We start from the raw sequence: 16,768 nt of genomic DNA on the forward strand, positions 1-16,768 counted from the left end.
CCTACCATAGGCTCAAACAACTATTCTAATGGAAGGGGATGAAGAATGAAGTGATAGCAGCAATACAAGCTTGTGATGTCTGCTAGAAGTGCAAAGATGAAAATGTAACTTACCCTGGGTTGTTGCAACCTTTAAAAATTCCAAATCAAGCTTGGCAGAACATATCAATAGACTTTATTGAGGGGCTACCTATATCACAAGGAAAAGAGGTTATCATGGTGATAGTTGACAGGTTTACCAAGTACAGTCACTTCTTAGCATTGTCTCATCCCTATACTGATGAGAAGGTAGCTGAGGTATTCATGGAACATGTTTATAAACTCCATGGACTTCCCAATGATATTGTGAGTGACAGGGACAAGGTCTTTGTGAGTAAATTCTGGAAGAAATTATTCAGTCAGTTGCACGTGAGCCTAAGCATGTCCTCAGCCTACCACCCTCAGTCAGATGGCCAGACAGAAAGGGTTAACAAATGCTTAGAAACTTATTTGAGGTGTATGGTATGTTGGGTAAAATGGTTGAAAAATCCCAAAATAATAATTCTACAGAAAAATTATTATTGTATGGGAAAACAGAAAACTGGGAAGGAAAAGCTGGAGTGTTTGGATATAGGTTTAGCACGAGTTCGAACACAAAGTTCTTTTCCTTAAAACCTTATTTGCTACCCCCCACAAGTGCTAGGAGCGTTGTAGCCTAGGTTTCCCAGGATAAAACGTGCTACGATTCTTTGTTTAAGCACCTAAACAAAGAACCCGGCAAACAAAGCAAAGCTGGAACACAGATTGGCTAAAGAAGAGAGTAGAAGCAGAGTTTTGGGAGGATAAAGCTACTGGAATTCCTTTGTTTCTCTACTATGTAAAAAGCTACTGCTCTACCTCTCTTTATATAGGGATGTTGAGTGATAGCATTCAACATGGCCATTAAATTGGTATTAAAACCAATTGTGCAACACCTGTAACAGCCACCCACTAAGTAGGATTAAACTCAGTTTTAAAATTGGAATTAAAACGGTGTTAATTCCAGTAACAGATGAGTTTAATCTTATGCACTCTCGGGTTGCACCACAGCGCGCACGAGAGTCGTGCTCTCGGTGCACCACAACCTCTCGTGCTCTCTGTAGCACGAGAGTAGGTGCTCTCGGTTTCGGTCGAACTCGGCCGAACCAAGTGACTATATCAGTTGGAAAAAGATACTGAAGTTTGGCATAACTTAGCCCGCAAGGCCAGCAAATTTCCGGATGACATTCGTGCCCGCAGGTGCTGGCGCACTCGAGGTCGGGCTTGAATCAAGCCTTTTCGATCTCTTCTAGTTGGATTTTGATTTGCCACTTAATATGCCATTTTATGCCATTTTAAGCTAATTTTTCCAACAATCCCCCACATGAATGAAAATTGATTTTCGGGGTAGATTTTAAAATCAGAAACAACTGTGTTCAACGGTCGATCCCTGCATAGGATAGGTAGGGTCACACCCTTTGAACATTTCCTCGTGAAGATACATTTACTCTACTGATTGTACGGTAGAACGCGATGTCTTTTAACCGACTGCCATTTATGTAGACTGTAACACCCCAGATTTTTGAAACTTTTGAGACTAATATAATAAAGGTAAATTCTCATTTAAATCCCAAAACATAACGTAAGAGTGCGGGGTGCTATGCCACACCTGAGCTAGAGAACTCAGGCGCACAGGCTATTAACTAATATCCTCAATAATGTCAATACATAAGCATGACACGCAGGCCGAAAGGGAAACTATCTACTCTACGCTCCGAATCTCTAGCGCGCTCCAGTGTCTATTCATTTGTGCCTGAAAGCCAAATATATCTGTTCAGCGAGAGATGCTGGTAACCCACTCCAACGCGTTGAAAATACTTAAGAGACACTAGTTTTAAAACCAAGAATAGACTCGACAGATAGAGATAAGCACATTTAACAGTTATAACCAAGCATGTAAAGATACTAGCATATATCCTATGGTCACAAATTCACTTCATCTTATTCACGTCATCATTCGATTCGAATCTCATAACACAAGCATACTTTGGTGGCGCCACAAGACAAATCGCATGCCCATACATGAGGGTCAGCGCATATAGCTCTGACACGGCCCCGCAGCGCATTGCCTCGTATCGCAATACGAAGGGGTCGATCGCAACCGACCGATGAACCGTAGCTCATCATAATGTTTGATCGCAACCAAACAGTGGACCGCAGCCCAAGAGTAGTCATCTGACCGCAGCCAGGAATATGAACCGCATCTCATGTAAGACGTTTGATCGCAACCAAACGGTGGACCAGCCCAAAAGCGATCATCTGACCGCAGCCAGGAATATGAACCGTAGCTCATGTAAAACGTTTGATCGCAACCAAACGGTGGACCGCAGCCCAAGAGTGTAATTCTGACCGCAGCCAGCTTCTGAACCGCAGCTCAAAAATAACCAATCTGATCGCAACCAAATTGGGGCATCATGCACACATAACACTTAGCAAGCACATGCAACCCACATTAACATATTGGGAAGGGGAGAAAACGTATAATGAAACCTATGCGTGGTCATCCACATACTAGGAATAATCCTAAGGGGTTCATACTTCTTTCACCTAGGCCAACGGGATACCAATTCCACTAGCATGCGACATATATACATATATAAGATTCACTTATCCTACGAATGGTACCCGAAACATCAAACTAGACTTTAGGCACGATAAATGGGGTCCGTTGGGACACCACGAGGGTCGGGGAAACATCAAACGGGGAGGCTGGAGTCCCGAGTTGGACAATTTCCAGCGGGTAGCCGGTGGGTGGAGGACCACCCGCCGGCGACAATTCTCCGGGCAGCGGGTGCCAGGCGGGCAGTTGCCTGCTCGCCGGCTGCCCGCTGCCGGCGACGCCCTTCTCGGGCAGCGGGTAGGTGGCGGGTCCCCCTACCCCCACCTACCCCCCACTGACTCTTTATCAAAATAAATGTCCCGGGATCCGTTGTGGAACCTGAAATCATGCTTAGACACTTTTAAACGCAATTGATGACACCACGTAGACAATTAACGGATCAAAAGCAATAATCATATAGCACATATCCTATCATGACTTCTAAACATAATCAACACCCGAACATGTGAAATCCCACCCAATTATATCAAGAGTAACACAATACGAAATTCCCAATTTTAACCTAGGGCTCTAATCATATTCAAATCAATAAAATCATAGTTCATCTTTTAATCATCAAAACATCAAGATTCATCAAGAACATTACATAATCATCAAGAACCTCTTATCATCATCAAGATCATCAAGATCACACATAAAATCATCTCATAATCATCAAGAACGTATCATCAACATCATAAACGATTCATCAAGACACAAGTATAGAGAGGAGGCCAAAGAAGATAATTATAGCAAGGAAAATAGGTTTTGTTGAGACATGGGTTACCTCTTAGCCTTAATTAATTTCCTTGGCTATGAAGGGTCTTTCTTTAAGATTCCTTCTTTCTTGATTTCTCCTAGGGGGATTCTTGGAATTTCTGGTGTGGTGAGAGATTATTGTGGTGTGGGTTCTAGGTGCCTCCTATGCCCCCTTATTTATATACCTAAGAGTCCCTAATTAGGGCTAGTTCTATTCCTTCTAGGACTAGGGGATTGGGTTTAGGGATAAGGGCCCATGGACTATGGTGGGCCTTTTCTTAATTAATTATTGGAATTCAGTCATTTCTTTTGGGTAAATGATTAAATGATTAATTGGTTTTAGGGGCCGTAACACGGGGTGTTACACTCTCCCCCCCTTACAAGAGGCTTCGTCCCCGAAGCCGGTGCGTTAACCCATTCTTTCACCCTTGGACATTCTATATTTTGGCCTCCTGGTTAGGAACGTGGCCCCACGTGTTGTCATTTCTCGGTTAGACTGGATTTCTAGTGACGTGGTGATTGAAAAGTTCGGGTCTACCTTGGTTTCCTGCTCCCGAACTGGATGCCCCGCGAGTGCCCAGGATGGTCTCGATTGCTGCCACACTCTGATTTAAGGCGCGTGTCGTGTGGATTAGGGACGAGAACCCTTCGTCCATGATTTTGTTTTACCGGGTGAGCTGTGCGAGGATGCGCTCGTTGACAGACTCTTCGTTTTGTCCCCTTGGGTTTCCTCCTGTTCGTGCGGGTGCCGGTGGATTAGGTGATACGCACATTTTACACTCATATTTTAGGTACATTTTTATAATAATTTTGCATTGGTTATTTAATATTATCTAATAATTAGTTCTTTTTATATATAATACAATATATAATATATAATATATAATATATAATATATATATAATACATACTAATTAATATATATATATATATATATATATATATATATATATATATATATATATATATATATATATTGCGTACAAACTGAACATATATATATAATATAATATATAATATATAGAAAATATATATATATTACGTACTACTAGTAAATAAATAAATAAATAAATAAATAAATAAATAAATAAATAAATAAATATATATATATATATATATATATATATATATATATATATATATATATATATATATATATATATATATTAGAAATCAACAAATAAATTAAATAAATATAATATTTTAATTTGTTTGCTTTCCTAACAAAACATATGGTGCAGCAGCAAAAATAAAGTCAATGGGAGCTATTCCAAGGCATTATTACAAGGAGTTTCAACATATGACACAAAAGTAGGAAACAAGTGGTAGGAAATAGTTAGGTTTATTTTTAGAATGCTATGAATAGTAGAAGTTTCTTATTGTAAAATGTTCATTCTTTCCCTCTCGATTATTCTTTAAAGTTGTTACCAATGTCCATTCGTGGGAAATTTCTTCTAGCTTGGCTTAGTGAATTGATGCCCCGGAATTGATTATGCTGTAAGATTATTTATTTATTTTTATTATATATGTTTCTATGCATTTGAGTATTAAATATTCTGCTAAAATTATTTGAATAGTTGTATCATTTAATTGCTAGGGAGGCCTACTAGTTATTTATTTGATATAATTATTTGCTATATTAGATAATGTTGTGCTACAAATTATTCTAATATTCAGTAGCAACTGAGGTTAATTATTGACGGCTTAGTGATAATTGGTCTCGGGTAGAATATTTTCCTAAATTAAATGCAACCGCTTGTGCTTGTGTTATTTAGTTTGTCGGTTTTCCTAGTTCCTATTGCTGCTATTAAATTAAATCTATAGCGCTTGTCTTAGATTATTTAGTAGTTAGGGGTAATTAAACCGCTTGTGCTTTATTTACCTACAACTAAGGGAAAACAGAAACGAAATAATTTCACGACAAATATTCAATTGCATATTAATTACTTTATAAATCAATGATCAGTGTTGAATTCCGGTGGTGGATCTTTACTAACCAAGGTCTCCTATTATAAGTGTTTTCGATATATTATTTTCATTGCTCTATTCGTTCAATTAAATTTCTTGTTTATTTAAATTCTCTTTTATTTTATCTTTATTCTCGATATATTCCAAACCCCCCTACCTTTAATTTGAGCACAAAAGTTAAACTAGTTACTCCTCGTGGGATCGATCCTTACTCCCGCTACTACGTTTGTAAGGTTTTAATTTGGAAGCCTACGACAGCTCACCAAATTTTGGCGCCGTTGCCGGGGAGATTTTCTAGCTTATTTTGTGTTTGTTTATTTATTTGTTTGTTTATTTGTTTTTCTCGTTAATTTGTCCCAAAAAAAATTTTTTTTAAAAAAATCTTTTCTTTCATTACTTTTACATAATTGCTGCAATATATTTTCTTTTTGTTTATGCCTATAACTCGATCTGCTAATCAAAAAATCTTGCCGTACGATCCGGAAATTGAAAGAACTGTACGCAGGTGGAAGAAACAAGCTTTGAGGAAATTGGAGTTTAGTGATCTGGCTACCGACCCTCAACCTTCCAACAATTCTGATTCAGAAGGGGAACCCATGGCTCAAAATCGGACTTTAAAAGAGCTTGGAGCTCCAAATTTGGATCAGCAACCTTTATACATCACTTTTCCCGCTCTGGATGTTAATGTCCAATTTGAATTGAAATCTGGGTTAATTCATCTTTTGCCTTCTTTTCATGGACTTGCAGGTGAAGATCCCCACAAACACTTAAAGGAATTCCATGTGGTGTGTTCAAGTATGAAACCCACTGGGGTTACTGAAGAACAAATCAAGTTAAGAGCCTTTCCCTTTTCTTTGAAAGATTCAGCGAAAGATTGACTATACTATCTACCTTCTGGGAGCATCACCACATGGAACAACTTGAAGACAATGTTCCTTGAAAAGTATTTCCCAGCTTCAAGGGCTGCCAACATTAGGAAGGAAATATGTGGTATAAGGCAAAACAATGGAGAGTCATTGTATGAATATTGGGAGCGTTTCAAAAAGTTATGTGCAAGCTGCCCACACCATCAAATTAGTGATCAACTACTCATTCAGTACTTTTATGAAGGACTTTTCCCAATGGATAGAAGCATGATTGATGCCGCAAGTGGTGGTGCGTTAGTTGACAAGACACCAGACGCTGCAAGAACCCTAATTGCAAACATGGCTGCAAATTCTCAACAATTTGGCAATATACTTGTCCAACCGTCTAAGCAAGTGAATGAGGTAAATATTTCTGCTCTTGAACAACAAATTACTGGTTTAACTACTCTTGTTCGTCAATTAGCAGTAGGCAATATGCAAAATGTAAAAGCATGTGGAATATGCTCGGTAGTTGGGCACCAAACTGATGCCTGCCCAACTCTTCAAGAAGTTGAGCAAGTCAACATGGCTGGAGGTTTTCCTGGACAACCTCAAGGTAAGTATGATCCATTTTCTAATAAATATAATCCTGGATGGAGGGATCACCCGAACCTTAGCTATGGGAACTCACAAGGGAACCAGTTTGTTAAGAATTATCCCAATTCTCAGCAGTATAGACAATCGTTTCCTTCAAGACAACATCCATCCCAAAGCTCTGGCTCAGGTATGAATCTAGAAGATATTGTTAAATCTCTTGCTACTAACACTTTGCAGTTTCAACAAGAAACACAACTATTCCAACAAGAGACAAGAGCTAGTATTCAAGAAACAAAGGCTAGTATTCAAAACTTGGAAAGACAAGTGGGCCAACTAGCAACTACGGTAAGTCGGTTGGAAGCACAGAGTTCTGGCAAATTACCCTCTCAAACGATCGTTAATCCTAAAGAGAATGTAAGTGCAATTAATGTTGAAAGTATGTCGCTGGAAAAGAATGTTGATTTGAATAAGGAAATAAGTGCAGGAATCATTGCCAACAATAAAGAGAAGTCCCAAGGTAAGCTTTCTTCTTTTTCTGATTATGAACCAGTACCCCCATTTCCTCAAGCTCTTTTAGAACCAATAAGAGGAAACTCAAATAATGATCTGTATGAGACCTTTCGTGAATGTGATGCTAATAAACCACTTTTAGATTCTATGGAAAAAGTACCTCGCTATGCAAATTTTCTAAAAGAGGTATGCACATTGAAAAAGAAACAAAATAAAGGAGTTGATGAAGTGAAAGTGCACGAGAATGCCCCTATGGCTAGTCAAGGCAATCTTCCTGAAAAGTGTAAAGATCCAGGTATGTTTACGATTCCGTGCATGATAAGTGGTGTGAAACTTGAAAATGCTATGTTAGATTTAGGAGCTTCTATTAATGTGATGCCATATTCTGTTTATAATTCGTTAAATCTTGGACCCCTGAGTAAATCTAGTATAGTAATTCAATTGGCTGATGGATCTACTACATATCCTAGGGGTGTGATTGAGGATTTGCTTGTTGAAGTTAATAACTTGGTTTTTCCTGCTGATTTTTATGTACTGGATATGGAAAATGATAATAAAATTTCTCATATTTTGTTAGGAAGACCATTCTTAAAAACTGCAAAAACTAAAATCGATATTCATAATGGTATGCTTACAATGGAGTCTAATGGTAAACTTATGACTTTTAATATATATGATACCATGAAATCTCCTAGTAATGATAATTTTGCAATTTTTGTTGATTCTTTAAAACTTGTTAAATTTAATGAAATTGCTTCTAATGAAAATACGGAAGAAAAAAATAATAAATCATCTTTGAGTCCTAATCTGCATGAAGGGACTATTTCTTTGAATAATCGTAATCGTCGAAGGTACTCAAAAAGACGATGGAAATTTAAAGAAATATCAGAAGTCGAGCCAACGACGATAAACAAAGGCGCTGCTTGGGAGGCAACCTAAGGTGTGTTTGTTCCATTTTTATTTTATTTTATTTTATTTCCTTTTTCTATGCATTTTTTATTCAACATTGGGGACAATGTTGGTAATAAGTGTGGGGGAGGGATTTAGTTTTATTATTAGTTTGCTTATGTAAAAAAAAATATTATTATTATTATTTGTTTTCTTATTTCAAAGTTTTCAAAAATATTTTACTAGTATTTTATGCAAAATAAGTATTATTTTGAAAAATTGCTATATTTTCCTTTCCTGAAAAGCATAACATGATTGAATAAATAGTTTGGCAAATTGTGATTAGTTTGTTAGCATTTCCTGTTTGATATGTAGTAGTTATATTAAGTAAGCAATAAACCTGTGAGTGTTTTTGAGCCATTGACTGACACTTCGGTCTTATTTTTCTTTCTATTGTGCGATTTCTTCCATAATCTTGTTTCTCTAGAACTTGCCTTGATTCTCTTTTAAAGCTAATTAGACCATGCATGATTCAAATGTGATTAAGGCCATTATTTGACTTTGAGCCTCACTAGCCAAATAACCGGTTTGTCCTATGATTTATTTCCCTTTGTTAACCACTTTGAGCTTTATGGCCATTCCTTTCTTTATTTTGGACCACATTACAAGCCTTTTATATCTAAAATAATGCCTTCACCCAGCTGAATAACTAGTGGAGCAAATTTTGGATTATTTTTGTAATCTACGTGAGGTTGGGAAGGATAAGTGTGGGGGAGATCACTTACTCTTATTAATATGATTGAGAGTGAGGTGAGTTGTATCTTCGTTGCCAATATGTCGTTGGTCTTCTATGAAAAAAGAAAAGAGGAAGCAGTTCACGATTCAAAAAAAAAAAAGAAAAAAAGAAAAAAAGGCATGAAAAATTGAAAAAATGAAAAAGGAAAAATGGAGAATATATGTTTGAAAAAGAAAAATATTGCTGAAATAAATGAGAAAGAATCAGCAATTGATTTTGAGTTGAAGTTACTTCTAAATAAATGAAGTAAGGGGAAATTCTGGTAATACTGAGGAAGCATTCTGTACCTCAATGGGATGTGTTTTTTGATTGGAAATTGAGGGTGTTGGATTACTTGTATTTATTTGTTCCTCTAGTTTGAAGCTTTTGTTTAAGCTAATTTCCTAAAAATTCCCTACCTTAACCCTAGCCCCATTACAACCTGTGAAATGTCCTTATGATTTGTGTCATGCATGACTCTTGTAGTGGTGATTGAGAAGATATGCAAGCCTATGGTAGATCAATTTTATAGGAATGAACTTGAGTGAAATTTATACCCATCAAACACTTGAGTGATGAGTGATATTCCTGTGAGGGCTTACTTATTTAGTTTTCTCCATTTTCAAACAGGGTGCTAACTTATTAATTGCAGGGTGCTTCAGATTGTTGTTCATGATATGTTATGAGTTTTGGGAATTTCATTTCTATTTACTTCGCAAATAATATTTTTGCTTGGGGACAAGCAAACGTTTTAGTGTGGGGGGATTTGATATGCACAATTTACACTCATATTTTAGGTACATTTTTATAATAATTTTGCATTGGTTATTTAATATTATCTAATAATTAGTTCTTTTTATATATAATACAATATATAATATATAATATATAATATATATATAATACATACTAATTAATATATATATATATATATATATATATATATATATATATATATATATATATATATATATATTAGAAATCAACAAATAAATTAAATAAATATAATATTTTAATTTGTTTGCTTTCCTAACAAAACATATGATGCAGCAGCAAAAATAAAGTCAATGGGAGCTATTGCAAGGCATTATTACAAGGAGTTTCAACATATGACACAAAAGTAGGAAACAAGTGGTAGGAAATAGTTAGGTTTATTTTTAGAATGCTATAAATAGTAGAAGTTTCTTATTGTAAAATGTTCATTCTTCCCCTCTCGATTATTCTTTAAAGTTGTTACCAATGTCCATTCGTGGCTAATTTCTTCTAGCTTGGCTTAGTGAATTGATGCCCCGGAATTGATTATGCTGTAAATTATTTATTTATTTTTATTATATATGTTTCTATGCATTTGAGTATTAAATATTCTGCTAAAATTATTTGAATAGTTGTATCATTTAATTGCTAGGGAGGCCTACTAGTTATTTATTTGATATAATTATTTGCTATATTAGATAATGTTGTGCTACAAATTATTCTAATATTCAGTAGCAACTGAGGTTAATTATTGACGGCTTAGTGATAATTGGTCTCGGTTAGAATATTTTCCTAAATTAAATGCAACCGCTTGTGCTTGTGTTATTTAGTTTGTCGGTTTTCCTAGTTCCTATTGCTGCTATTAAATTAAATCTATAGCGCTTGTCTTAGATTATTTAGTTGTTAGGGGTAATTAAACCGCTTGTGCTTTATTTACCTACAACTAAGGGAAAACAGAAACGAAATAATTTCACGACAAATATTCAATTGCATATTAATTACTTTATAAATCAATGATCAGTGTTGAATTCCGGTGGTGGATCTTTACTAACCAAGGTCTCCTATTATAAGTGTTTTCGATATATTATTTTCATTGCTCTATTCGTTCAATTAAATTTCTTGTTTATTTAAATTCTCTTTTATTTTATCTTTATTCTCGATATATTCCAAACCCCCCTACCTTTAATTTGAGCACAAAAGTTAAACTAGTTACTCCTCGTGGGATCGATCCTTACTCCCGCTACTACGTTTGTAAGGTTTTAATTTGGAAGCCTACGACAGCTCACCCTTAGGCTCGTCATCCTCTTCCTGTTCCTTGTTTCCCTCTAGTCCCCCACAATCTTGCATTGCCCGTTTAAGCTTTTTGTTGGAGATGTCCAATCGGTCAACCAATTCTCTTCGCTCCTCCTCGGGTTTAAGCCAAATCTCCTCGAGGGTGATATACTGTCCTCCCTCGGTGTAGTAGATATCATTGCGACAGAGGTTCTGGGCATTGAAAACCATGCCGCTTGCGGGCTTGACTTCCGTGTGGCTCAGGTCCACTCCCTTCTTCTCCATGATCCAAATCAGGATCATTCCGTAAGGTAGACTAAGCCGGTTACTAGTCTTGCAAAACTCTATGTGTTTTAACATGAGGGCCAATAGGTTGAACTTGATTTTGTGTTTTAGAAGGTAAGCAAAAGTACACTCCAAACTTCCCACATCTTTGCTCTTTTTATTTGTAGGTAACGGGTTATCAGTTACAATCATGACTTGTATCTTTTGCTCTGCGGTTAGCCATTTCCTGTTTGGCCGAGTGGCCGAGGTGAGACCTTCTCCCTCTCCAAGTAGGTATCCGAGGTAGTCCTTGTACCCCAGGTTTTGGGTACCAATCTACCCCTTTCGGTCGTAGTCTGACACACCTGTGGTAGTCAGTCTTAGGAGCTTGGCCAAGCGGCCTTCGGAAAGTATGATTTCCTTGCCTCGGACCTTAGCGGTGATTTCCAATTTATCACCTCGCTTGACGGCCACCAAGTGACGACAGAACTCTTTCACCAATTCGGGGTATGTATCCCCTTTTATGGTGAGATACGTATCCAAGAGCCCTTGGAAGTTAAGCATGTCGACCAATTCCAGAGAAAATTGGTCGGGTTCGAGAGCTTTATCTCCGATCACGGTGTAGTCGGCGCCGCTCCATTCCGGGGTGCAGGTTCCGAGGGGCTTTTTCAGCATTTTTTTGGGTGGGTGGTGTTTTCCGATGAACTTCCGGCGAGGCTCCGCCGAGCTTCCGGTGACGTGGTTTTCTCGACGGCGAGTGGGCGGCGGCGTGGCTGGCGACGACTCAGTGTGGTGGCGGTGGCCTTGGGCGGAATCGAGCAGCGGTGAAGCGTGTGGCAGCGGGGTGTGTCCGGGCGGGTGACGGACGGTGGTGGCGTCGCGGGTTGCTTCCGGGCGGCGACGGTGGCGTGTGGTGGGGCGTCGTCTGGGTGGCCGGCGGCGACTCGGCTGGTGACAGCGACGGGCGGTGATGGTTGCTGGGGTGGCGTTGGGTCGGCGGAGAGGTGAGAGGGAGAGGAAGAGAGAGAGAGAGGGTGAGGGAATGTGGAAGAAGAAGATGGGTTTTTTATTTGGAGATTTTTTTTTTTTTTTTTGGGGTTTAGGGATTTGTAGGGGTTTAAGAAGGGAGTGTTCCTTTAAGGTTTTAAGAAACACTCATGGCTTAGTGGTTAGGGTCTTGATTTTATAAGTGGAAAGTCAAGGGTTCAATTCTTATTGGTAACACTAGTCTTCTTTATTGTGTGATCCTTGTCTTTTTCCTTCTTTTGTCTTCTAGTGGTAGAAGACTTGGTTTTTGGTCCCCTTTTTGTTGTTGACGTGCATAAGCTAGTCTTTTTCCCTTATGCTAAAATTAATTTTGATTTAGCTCTTTATTTATAATAATTCCGAAGTAGCTAATCTAAGCAAGTAATTCTACTACGAGGGTGGTTACAAGAGATTTGTCAGTTATCCTAAACAGAATTCATCTTCTCGGTTTTCTTCTGGTGGGTTTGCGTGGTCCTCGTCCCCTGGAGCCATGTTTCCTTCCTCGTGGTTGATTTCGTTCTTGAGTTCGGCCTGGGTGCGGCTTATGACGAACACTTTTCCGGGGGCACCGTAGTTTCCTTGATGATTCGTGCCCCCGTGTTGGCCCGTGGTGGTGGGGCGTGATTTCTGGGGTTGAGTGCATTGGAAGGCCTTGTGCCCTTCTTCCTCGCAGTTGAAGCATCGCCAGGGGTTGCCCATGCAATCTCTGCCCCTATGGCTTCTGTTGCATTTTGGGCAAGGGAAGCTCCTTGTGTTAGTTTTGTTGTTTCCTAGGGGTGGCCTTTGGCTAACTGGATTGCTTGATCTCGTGTTGGCGTCGTTCCTCGTTCTTTTCATAGGTGGTGCTCCACCTCCTGTGTTCCTTTTTCGAATCTGTTCCTTAACCCCACGTTGCAGCAATTGGATCCGATAGAGATTTACAGCACTGGAGTAAGCCTCATTGAGGGTCCGGGGTCTGCTTACTATTAGTGCTTTTCGGGCTTCGAAGTTGAGACCCGCTACAAACCTCTCTATTTTGGTTTCCTCAGTGGGGACCAGTTCTGGTGCGAAGCGTGCTAGCTGGAGGAACCGTTTATGGTATTCCATAACGGTAGTCGTTCCTTGTTTCAAGTGGAGGAACTCTTCGTGCATGGATGCCTTGACGTGTGTTGGATAGAATCGTTCTCGTAGTCGTGTTTTGAGGCTTTCTCAGTCGAATCCTGGTTCCTGTCTGTAAGTGGGCCCTTCGTGGATCCACCAAAGGTCTGCCTCGTGTCGGAAATAGAATGAGGTTATCTCTACACGACGTTCCTCTGGGCATCCTACCAACCCTAGAATCTTGTCTAAGGTCCGGATCCATTCTTCGAGGATTACGGGATCTTCTTCTCCTGAGAACGTGGGTGGTCGATGATTTGAAACTTATCGGGCGACTTCCGAGTTCGTGTTTGATGGAGGTGGTGGGGGTCTATTGTTGCGGAGAGCTACGTCGCTTAGTGTCTGGGCGACTTGTGTTAGTTGCTGTAGGGTTTGAGTCAGGGGATCGTGTGTGGTGGGTTCCGGGGTCCTTGATTGTCTTCGGTTCGGTGCCATGCTGCTGTTTACTGGGCCAATGTTTATAGTAATGTCGAGTTAGAGTTTTGTACCCTTACCTTGGTGTGATAAGCGGAGGGGAAGTTCTTTTTCATTTAAACAAGAGTGAGGGGGGATATGTGATGGTGGTTATGCTCACAATCTCACCACGCGTCTTAAGTCTCCTGAGTCCTATGTACTTAAATACTTCGAGTTTAAGCCTATTGTCCTAAGGTCCTGGTCTTAAGAGTCTTATCCTAGGATCAAACTTAGGCTCTGATACCAACTGTAACTGTAACACCCCATGTTACGACCCCTAAAACCAATTAATCATTTAACCAATTATCCAAAGAAAGAATTAAATTACAATAATTAATTAGAGAAAAGGCCCACCATGGTCCGTGGGCCCTCACCCCTAAAACCCAACCCCTAGCCCTAAAAGGAATAGAATTAGCAAGCCTATAATATTAGTTCCTAATTAGGACTCCTAGATATATAAATAGGGGACTTAAGAGGCACATAGAACCCCCCATCACAATAATCTCTCACCACACAAGAAGTTCCAAGAATTCCCCTAGGAGAAATCAAGAAAGAAGAAAGCTTCAAGAAAGACCCTTCATAGCCAAGGAATTAATTAAGGCTAAAAGGTAACCCATGTCTCAACAAAACCTATTTTCATAGCTATGATTCCCCTCTTAGGCCTTCCCCATACTTTCGTGTGTTGATGATTCGTTTATTGATCTTGGTAATTGGTGTTATGATTCCATGGGTAATCTTGATGATCTTGAAGATGATAAGAGGTTCTTGATGTTTATATGGTGTTCTTGAGGAGTTATGATGTTCTTGTTGATTATGTGATAATTGTATGATGTTCTTGATGTTTATGTGATATTCTTACCGAATCTTGATATTAGAAGATGAATTGTGTTCTTGTTGATTTAAAAGTGATTAGAACCCTAGGTTGTATCGTGAAACACGTATGGTATTACTCTTGGTGTATTAGGTGAGATTCGCATGTTTGGGTGTTGATTATGTTTAGAAAAGCATGATATGTTATGTGCCGTATGTTTCTTGCGTTTGGATCCGTTAATTGTCCACGTGTTGTTGTCAATTGCGTTTAAAAGTGTCTGAGCATGGTTTCGGGTTCCACAAAGGTTCCCGGGACGTTTTTGTGATAAAAGAGTCAGTGGGGGGTAGGTGGGGGTAGGGGACCCGCCACCTACCCGCGGCCATTGTTAGCGTCGCCGGCAGCGGGCAGCCGGCGGGCGGGCAGCTGCCCGCCGGGCACCCGCTGCCCGGAATCATCGTCGCCGGCGGGCAGCCGGCGGGTGGCCCCTCACCCACCGGCTACCCGCTGGAAAAATACCCAAATTGGGATTTTGGCTTCCCCGTTTGATGTTCCCCCGACCCCCGTGGTGTCCCAACGGACTCCGTCTATCGTGCCTTTGTCTAGTTTGATATTTCGGGTACCGTTCGTAGGTTGTATGAGTCTTATATATTGCATGCTAATTGAATTGGTATCCCGTTGACCTAGGTAAAAGGAGTATGTACCCCTTAGGACTATTCTTAGTATGTGAAGGATCACGCATAGGTTTTGTTATACGTTTTCTCCCCCTTCCCAATGTGTTAATGTGGGTTGCATGTGCTTGCTATGTGTTATGTGTGCATGATACCCCAATCCGGTTGCGATCGGATTGGTTATTCCTGAGCTGCGGTTCAGAAGCTGGCTGCGGTCAGATTTACACTCTCGGGCTGTGGTCCACGGTTTGGTTGCGATCAAACGTTTCTACATGAGCTGCGGTTCATATTTCCTGGCTGCGGTCAGATGACATACTCTTGGGCTGCAGTCCACTGTTTGGTTGTGATCAAACTATGATGAGCTGCGGTTCATCGGTCAGTTGCGATCGACCCCTCCGTGTTGTGATACGAGGCAGGGTGCTGCAGGGCCGTGTCAGAGCTATATGTGCTGACCCTCATGTATGGGCATGCGATTGGTCCTGTGGCGCCAACAAAGTGTGCTATGTGATGAGATATGGATGAGTTGTTGTTATGAGTGTCTCGGGAGGTGACTTTGGGATTTATGCCGGGAATCGTATATGTTGGGTTATGGATATTAACTGTGCTTATCTTTATCTGCCTTGCCTGTTTCCCTATGCTTGTGAATTGTTTATGCTTGATTATGTCCGTTGTCTGTGCTTAGCCCTATCTGTTGAGTCTATTCCTTGTTTTGAAAGCTATAGTCTCTTAGGATATATCTTCATGCTTCGAAATGGTTTTCGTATAACTATGTATATATCTATATGTATTGTATTTCAACGCGTTGGAATGGGTTACCAGCATCTCTCGCTGAACAGATATATTTGGCTTTCAGGCACAGAAGAGTAGACACTGGAGTGCGCTAGAATCGTGGAGCATAGAAGTAGATAGTTTCCCTTTCGGCCTGCGTGCCACGTTTATACATTTACTTTGTTGAGGATATTAGTTAGTTAGCCTGTGCACCTGAGTTCTCTAGCTCAGGTGTGGCATAGCACCCCGTACTCTTTATATTATGTTTTGGGATTTAATGAGATTTTACCTTCTTTATATAAGTTTCAAAAGTTTCGAAAATCTGGGGTGTTATAGTTGGTATCAGAGCCTAAGTTTGACCCTAGGATAAAACCTTTAAGACTAAACTTTAAGACATTAGGCTTGAACTCTAGGTACTTAGGGACATAGGACTCAGGAAGCTTAGGACGCGCAGTGAGATTGTGAAACCTACACATAACCCCCCCTCACCTACTTAAAGAAACCCCCCCCCCCCCCTCCGCTTATCATAGCAAGGTAAGAATGCAAAATAACATCGACCTATGAACACCAGGATGACACCGAAAAGGAGACAAACAGGAACATCGAAACTCCCCACTCAGGA

At 39.8% G+C, this 16,768-nt stretch overlaps 1 protein-coding gene across 1 annotated transcript in view; it reads left to right on the forward strand.

The window, feature by feature from the left end:
• Window positions 1-215: 215 nt before the first annotated feature.
• The window catches only part of LOC109159923, a 30,803-nt gene continuing 14,250 nt past the window's right edge, over window positions 216-16,768 (forward strand). The window contains exon 1 of the mRNA XM_019308034.1: window positions 216-500. Within this exon, the coding sequence (XP_019163579.1) occupies window positions 216-500 (285 nt within the window). The remainder of the gene's footprint in view (window positions 501-16,768) is intronic.

This window comes from Ipomoea nil, unplaced genomic scaffold, assembly GCF_001879475.1.
Source record: "Ipomoea nil cultivar Tokyo-kokei standard unplaced genomic scaffold, Asagao_1.1 scaffold2845, whole genome shotgun sequence".
NCBI lineage: Eukaryota > Viridiplantae > Streptophyta > Magnoliopsida > Solanales > Convolvulaceae > Ipomoea > Ipomoea nil.